The sequence below is a fragment of the Gracilinanus agilis genome, chromosome 3 (genome assembly GCF_016433145.1).
Source record: "Gracilinanus agilis isolate LMUSP501 chromosome 3, AgileGrace, whole genome shotgun sequence".
In the NCBI taxonomy this organism is placed as follows: domain Eukaryota; kingdom Metazoa; phylum Chordata; class Mammalia; order Didelphimorphia; family Didelphidae; genus Gracilinanus; species Gracilinanus agilis.
This window is the reverse complement of record NC_058132.1, coordinates 73,611,433-73,619,860: the sequence shown is the minus strand read 5'-3', so window position 1 is coordinate 73,619,860 and position 8,428 is coordinate 73,611,433. Positions and strand designations below refer to the sequence as shown.

Sequence of the window (8,428 nt, the reverse complement as noted above, 5' to 3'; positions counted from 1 at the left end):
ATGTGTATAAGAGACAGAGAGAGAGAGAGAGAGAGAGAGAGAGAGAGAGAGAGAGAGAGAGAGAGAGAGAGAGAAGGGGGCAGAGAGAGAATAAAGAGAAAGAAGAGAGAAGGGGATGGGGAGAGAGAGAGAAAGAGGAAAGAGGGAGAGGGCACCAAAAGGAATCACTAGCAATGCAGGGCAGTTTTCAAAGTTCCATGCTGAATTTATTACATATACTAAAAAGAAAAGCAAGTTTTACATAAGAAATTTGTAGTTTCATGTATAAGCTCTTCCTTCTGTTCTAAAATGTATGTAGCAATGGTCATTTTATTTGTTTATGAGTTCAGAATTAAAATAATGCTGCCCCGCCCAAGAGAAATAAAGGAAGACTAAAAAATGAAAAAAATTATATAAACATACAATCATGGAGCCAATCTGCACGAGACTTTGGAGGTCATGTGGTATAAACCCTAAGAGGTGAAGTAGTTTGTTTAAGGCTACATATGTGTTAAGAATGAAGCTGGGAATCAAAACCCCCAAAATCCCAAATTCTTTCACTGAAGCACTCTGGCCAATCTGATGGGGCAGCACAATAGACCCAGAAGTTAATAAACTAAGAAAAATAAAATTTAATAATAACAGTACATTTATGGTTGCAAAAATAATAAGTTACATTCATACAGTATTTTGTGGGTAATATGTTAGTTCCTTTATAACAACCCTATAAAGTAGGGTAATACATTTAGTAATATATAATTGAAAAACCACTTAAATAACATTATCTCATTTGATTTTCCCAAAAGCATTAGGGGAGTATTTTTTGTGACACGTTCCTTAAGTAATTTTGGTAGACTCACAGCTGGAAGGGGCCTTAAAGCCCATATAAACCAAACTTCTCATTTTATGGAAGGGAGATGATCTAATTCACTTTGTAAAAGGCCCATTCACAATGAGCCAGGTGAATGCTTAGAATCTAAAGATCCTAGAGTTGGAAGGGACTCTAAGAGTCATTTAGTTCAATTCATACTTTAAGAAGGCTTAAATGTAGCACACAGTATGGTAGGAAGAAGCCTCTTTGGACTCCAGTTTCAGATCTGATATTTTCTAATTATATAAACATAGATAAGTCCTTCTTCCTCTGTGGACCTCAGTTTCTGAGCATAATAAAGAATAATAAATACTGAAGGATAAGGATATGAAACTTGTACTACTTATTATAAGGTTGTTGTGAAGCAAGCATTCTTTAAAACTTAACATGATATATATATATATATATATATATATATATATAATTGTAATCAACAGGAAGTGCTTACTATGTGCCAAGCCCAGTGCCTTTATATATAAATGTGTGATTTTTAAAAATTATATAACTGTAAGCTATCTTCTTCCCATTTTTTTTACCAAAAGGAAAATCCAGTTATACAGGCAAATGGCATTTTCATAGGAAGCAAAGAAACCTTTAATAGTGAATTTGGGGGACAGCTAGGTGGCTTAGAGGATTAAAAGATGATGGAAGGTCCTGTGTTCAAATCCAGCTTCACACACTTCCTAGCCATGTGAACTTGGGTAAGTCACTTAATCTCCATTGCCTAGCCCTTACCTTACCCTTACCAAGCCTTCTGCCTTGGAGCCAATAGACAGCACTAATTCTAAGACAAAAAGTAAGGGTTTAGAAGGGAGGGAAAAGGATGAATCTGACTCTGCCCCCAAAGCTAATAAATTGTGCATATCTTCAGATGTAGCAATATCACTGTGACTATGCCTACGACTATGACTACAATTATGACTACAACTACGACTACAATGACTACTACGACTAATTTTTAAAATATCTAGCATTTATATAGTATTTACTATGTGCCGGGTACTATGCTAAGTGCTTTACAAATACAATCTCTTTATGTATTTATTTTATTTTACTAGGTCTATAACTCAAAGAGATTAAAAAAATAAACAGCCCACTTGTACAAAAATATTTACAGTAGTTTTGTTTGTGGTGGCAAAGAATTAGAAGGTGAAGGGAGGGTGCCCATCAATTGGGGAATGGTTGAACAAATTAAATGAATGTGATAGAATATAGTTGTTCTGTAAGAAAAGATAAAGGGGATAGTTTCAGCAAAACCTTGGAAGACTTGAATGAACTGATAGAGTGAAGTGAGCAGAACCAGAACAATTTATAAAATAACAATATTATAAAAACAATAAACTCTGAAAGACTTAGTAAATGATCAACACAATGACCAACCACAATTCTAGAGAACTCATGATGAAACAGACCCATCTCCTGAGACTTTTTTCTGGATATGGCCAATGTGGGAATTTTTCTTTGATTCTACATATTTGTAACAAAGGTTTTGATTTCTTTCTTAATGGGGGGTGGGGAGTGAAGGGGGAAAGTAGGTAGATTTTTATTTAAAATAAAAATGAACCAGCTTATCCCTCTTTCTTCCCTCTTCAATCTCAAATCTTTTTCCACATTTTAAAATATATGGGTGGAAAGTTTCAGTCAACTGCTTCTTATCAAATCTTGCTCAATTAATAATTTAAATTCCATATTTATCACAGTGAACTACTTTCATTATATCCCTCTGAAGCTTTTATGCATTTCCTTCTAAAAATGTTATTTTCTCATCTTATAAATGAGAATCATAGGAATGAGAGCCAGAAAGTAAAATAAGATTCAATGAGAGAAAGTAATCAAACTTACACAGCTAATAAGTGGCAAGGCCAGAATTTGAACCCATATCTTCTGATTCTAAATTCAGTTGTCTTACCCCAATATTACAGCTGTAATATTTCTTATGCTCTGTGGAAGTCCAAAAAACAAGAAGCCTATTGTCCTCTCTGAGACACATAAGGATAACATGCAGCAGGCTTGCTTTATTTTGCATACCATGTATATAGGTCTTCTCTTTTGATCACAACCATCCTGTCATTTCCTGGAAATATCTATGTTCCCTATCTGTTCAACCAGGACTCTTGCATTAGCTAATACCCAGCATCTACCTTGTATATGCTGTAAAAGATAAAGAAAACCAAACTGACCCCACATGAATGAGAATTTTCCCCCACCTTATAAAACCCAGGATATCTGGCAGCATCTGTAAGCTGCCCTGATATTCTAACAATAAGTGCAACCTAGGCATACTCTACCACTAGAAGTGATGGGCAGCTTGTCAGAGCTGGATGTGCCAAATTCAATAGAAATTTCTCTTATGGACAATAAATGACATTCCCCTCTTTCTTCTGCCTTCTCTCATTGTCCCTGTTCCAACTCTCATGGATTTTGCTTTTTAAAATCCTTTATTTACCTTCGATCTTAGAATTAATACTAAGTATTTGGTTCCAAGGCAGAAGAGCAGTAAGGTCTAGGCAACTGGGGTTAAATGATTTGCCCTGGGTCACCAGCTAGGAAGTGTCTGAGGCCAGATTTGAACTTAGGACCTTCTGTCTCCAAGCCTATATCTCTAATCATTGACTCACCTAGCTGCCCCCTCAAGCATTTAATTTTAGAGCCTGGGCCTCCCTTTATATGTTAAAATGTACCATCACAAAAAAGGTCATTGCTTTATGCAGTAACTGATTTTTTTTAAGGCAACCCCTCTTAAGTCCTTTAACTGCTATTAAAGACTTTATGGAGTTACCCCATAAAATGCTGTAATTTTTGAAAGGTAGTAGAAATATGGTATAAGTAAAAGGGGAATTATACTTACTTAGGGAGCCTTGTGCTCAAATAGTGGCTCTGACACATACTAGTTGTATGATTATAGATAAAACACTTTAACAAACCTAATTCTCAGTTTCCCTATCTATATAAAAAAGGAAAACAGCATTTATACTAATTCTTTTTACAAGGTCATTGTGAGGAAAGCACTTTGGAAACCTTAAGATGCTAAATAAGTTTTGATAGAAAGCATGGCCAAAGGCTTTGTGTGCATGACCGATCACAAAAGAGAAAATTAATTAATAGTAAACTTTAAAGCTATTTATGTTTAAAAATAAAGAGCTATTAATTAGGCTTTAAAGATTTCTATTAGGCTCCTAGTCTCCACAGAACTTAAATTCAATTGGAAATTTTAAAGCTCAGCCTTGAAAAATATGTGTCTAATAAATCCAACTACTTTTGCTAAAAATGTTATGACATAAAGCAGAAGAAGATTCTTACCTTTCAGACAGGGCTACAGGTTCTAAGGACAGATGGTAATGGTTTGTAGAGCAGCTAAACTGTTTTAAGAATCCTTTTAGGTATCTGAGCAAAGCTTCAAGCTGCCCCACCCTACCTTGAAAAGTCATACTCCTGATGGAGAAGATGTCATGGCTTTATAGAAAAAGCCAAGGTGCAGTCCAAGAGTAACAGCACCGACGAAGGGAATTCTCTAATTCATTCCCTCTGGTAAGTCCTTCACTCACTCACTGTGCCTCAGCATTCCCATCTGCAAAAGAGGGAGAAGAAATTCTTATTACTAGGCAGATCTAGTGAAAAGAATATTGAATAGGAATCCACCATTGACTCATTACATGACTCAGGGAAAGTCATTTAAGATTCCCTGTGTTTCAGTTTCTCCATCCATAAAATAGGGAGAACCATAGAACTTCAGTATTAGAAGAGACCAACATCCTAATTTTATAAGGAAGAAACTGGGGCCCAAACTTGTCCTAGACTTGAAACTGGATCCCAAGTTTCTGGACTTATTTTTTAAGTTTGTAAAATGCTGAGAAATTTGAATAAATGACACTATATAATACTATATTCAATGACAAGCATAGCAAGATAATGGAGACAGCTAGGTAGCTCACTGGGTCTGGAATCAGGAAGATTTGAGTTCAAATCTGGTCTCAGACATTCACTACCTATGTGATCCTGAACAAGTCATTTTACTTCTGTTTGCCTTAATCCACTGGAGAAGGAAATGGCAAACCATTCTAGTATCTTTGTGAAGAAAGCCCCATATGGAGTCACAAAAAGTTGGACATAAGTGAGCTCTAAGAATATTAGATGAAAAGAGTTTTAACAAACATTTCAAAGGCTGGACACATTATAAAAGAGTAGTTTTAAAAGACATAATTTAATTTTACTTAAAATGGTGTTATGTGGGAGTAACTACTGCCACTGACTATTCTTTAACCTTGGGTACAGGCTAAGCTTCAGGGGGTTATGATCAACTGAGCCTGTATATCTTAAAGAAATAAAAACACAGTGATCACGTATGATGTATCTGACCATAAAAAATATGAAACAAATATAATTACCAGCCAGACAAGCAAGACTCAAACTGGGCCAAGAAATCCCAGCAATCTCCTGAGGGCCCTTAAAGACATCACAGCTAAGAATTTCAAGCTCCACCCAAAAGTTTTCCTAGTGCTATATGACCTTATCACTTATCTTTGATGAAGCCTCAGTGTCTTTTAGCTATAAAAATGGAAGAAATAAGACTTGTATTATCTACTTCAGAAGAGTGCTATGAGGAAAGTGATTTGCAAACCTCTGCGTTTTACATAACTATTTAAAAGACTACTATGGAAATGTGAATCATTATTATTACTACCTTACTAATACTGCACTATAGTTTCTACCAGAAAATGATGACAACTTTTGATAGCAAAGGTTGCTGGAAGCTCATGGAACCTAAAGATCTACTTAACTTTTACAAAGAATGTATTGAGCAATTTTGACTAAGGTGAGAAAGGGGACACTGTCATACATAAATCTTAACAGCCATTTGCCTCAGGGAACACTGGCTGAGGCCTTGTGCCCACTGCTGAGCAAAGAACAGAGTAAAATAAAGTTTTGCATTCAAAGAGTTCCAATGCAAGAACAGCACAGATGGAAATTAAGCTTGGGACTGGTCTCCTTCAACCACAGGTAATTTTTTTTGTCAGCTGTTAAATTCCAGTTAACTGAAAGAATGGGGGTTTTATTTATTTAAGGCAAGAGACAAGAAGGAAGAAGAGAAGAGGAGAATCAAAGCTGTTTAAGGTATAGGAGTTATTGAGAGTATTAAACTAAAGGAGGGGAGGTAATGTAATATAATGGAAATAATTACTTTTATTCATATATTGCTTTACAATCCATAAAACACTTTATCTTATCTCATTTGAAGTACATAATAATGTTACTAAATGGATACTATAGGTATACAAATACTCCCATTATACAGACAAGGAAACTCAGGCGGAGAGGGGTTAGGTACCTTGTCTATGTTTGTAGAGTAGGTTAAGAGTCAAAGGCAGGCTATGAATCTGGCTCTTTCTGCCTCTGAGTCCACCACTCGAAGAGAGGACTTAAGAGTCAGAAAACTTGGATTGATCTTCTAACTCTTCATTTAGGATCACAGATTTAGAGCCCGAACAGAATGTATCAACTATCCCATTACAACAATTTAAAAGCTGTGTGATGTGGGGCAAGTTATTTATTTAATCTCTCTGATTTCTAAAATGACGGGGATGAACTACTAAACAATTTCTAAATCCTATAACCCTTGACAACAAAGATTTTCATATATATAAACTCTGCATCTGAGTCAGCACCTAGAAACATTTTCCACTCAGTAAACATTGTATTATATTGTATTCTATAATGAACTAACACATAGTTATATTATTTATTATATTAATGCTTACATTAAAGCACCAATACTGGCTATAGTATTCATAAGGGACATAATAAAGTTGTACTATCCCAATTTTACAGATAAGAAAACAGTGAACTGTGCTGTCCAGAGCTAATGAGTGGTTGACTAGAACTCAGGTGTCTTGGCCCTTAAGAGAGGATGCTCTCTACTAGTCTGCATTTCCTCTCTTGTTTCATCGTGGCCAAACAAGATGAACTAACCAAATGGATAAGAACAAGAAACAGAAAGCTGGGTCAGGAGACTGGCTGACTGATCAACCTGCCTTTTTTATTGAGCTTTCCCTCAATTCCTTTCACTTCATTAAAGGATAAGCAGCGATAAAGAGAGGATAATGCTCCTTTGAAAGAAAGGGGGAGGAGGAGGAGAACTGAGCCAGGAGATCTCCCTCTCACAGCAGGCAATAAACCTTGTACGGATGTGGCAGATGTGAACAAAGAAGATGGAGCAGATCCCCTCTCTTTGGCTATGTTCCCTGCCCCCACTCCCTCTGCTGCAGTTGCGCAGCTTGACGTGCACACAGAAAGAATGGCACCGGAGAACATCAATATTGTCTTTAACAAGAAGGATACCCAGGAACAAATGAATAACAAAGATGCTGAGAGACTGGGGAATGTCTTTCGCCCTTTGTTTTCACGAGAGTGGACAGTAATCTGTGAGACTAGCACTCCCTGAAAGCAAATAGGCTGCACTGGATATTGTGGGAAACTAGTATTTTTGGTGGAGCTTAATTGAGGAGGCATTAGACAACTTCCCCCATCCCAGCTGATGCCAGGCATACTGGAAGATAGTACAAGTGGTACAGCAGTAGCTCAGCTCACAGGGAGCAGTGTAGTAAGCAAAATACAGGACCGGGTTGAATCATACCCTTGAACTTACTAGGTGGGAGACTTTTAAAAAGAGGATAACATACAACCTATCCCATCTATTTTAGCAGTGAGAGACCACTGTGAGAATCAAATTATAAACTATAGAAAAGACTTTCTCTTTGTCAAACACCTGGCAAGCAAGCATTTCTTTTCCCACCAGCTCCTTCCACTGAAATCTTAACTGCTTTATTTCTTTGCAGAATGAACAATATAGGCACACACAGTAAGCATGTTCATGAAAAGTTGGGGGTAAATTGAATTTATATCAATTGAAATACTTTATGAATGTACTCTGGAGACTGAGCATTTTGAAAAAACAAAAACAAAAAACCAAAGAAACCCTCAAACGATACTTTTGTGAAGTGTGCTGCCACTCCTAAGTTGACCTGTTCTTCAAACCTGGATTTTTTTATACCCTGGGTTTTGTCAGCTACTTTCCAAATTTGGGGTTGGAAGGCCCTTGCTCTGTCATTTCTTAGATCTAAAAACTAGGGGAAATCATGTAATCTTTCTGAGCCTCCATTTATCTATAAAATGAAGGGGATTTAGATGAGATGACATCTCAAGTCTCTTCCATCTCAAAATCTTATGATCTTGTCATCTAAAATCACCTAACTTCTCCAGGTCATAAAAACTTACCCTGAAAAATAGGAGGACCAGACAAGATACTATCTCAGGACTGTTTCAGATGTACAGATTAAATGAGTCAGCCTTATCTTTTGCTTTTTTTTTTCTTTTAAAAGAAATCCTTACCTTCTGTCTTAAAATTGGTATTGATTCTAAGGCAGAAGAGCAGTTAAGGGCAAGGTGATTAGGGCTAAGTGACTTGTCCAGGATCACACAGTTAGGAAGAATCTGAGGTCACATTTCAACCCAGGTCCTCCCAACTCCAGGCCAGGTGCTCTATCCACTGTGCTACCTAGCTGCCCCTTCCTTTGCTCTTAA

The 8,428-nt window shown here is 36.7% G+C and overlaps 1 protein-coding gene across 1 annotated transcript in view; it reads right to left on the bottom strand.

Moving 5' to 3' along the window:
* SCMH1 (Scm polycomb group protein homolog 1) overlaps window positions 1-4,353 on the bottom strand; it is a 130,288-nt gene extending 125,935 nt beyond the window's left edge. Inside the window, exon 1 of the mRNA XM_044667986.1 lies at window positions 4,266-4,353. Within this exon, the coding sequence (XP_044523921.1) occupies window positions 4,266-4,278 (13 nt within the window). The 5' untranslated portion in view covers window positions 4,279-4,353. The remainder of the gene's footprint in view (window positions 1-4,265) is intronic.
* Window positions 4,354-8,428: the final 4,075 nt, after the last annotated feature.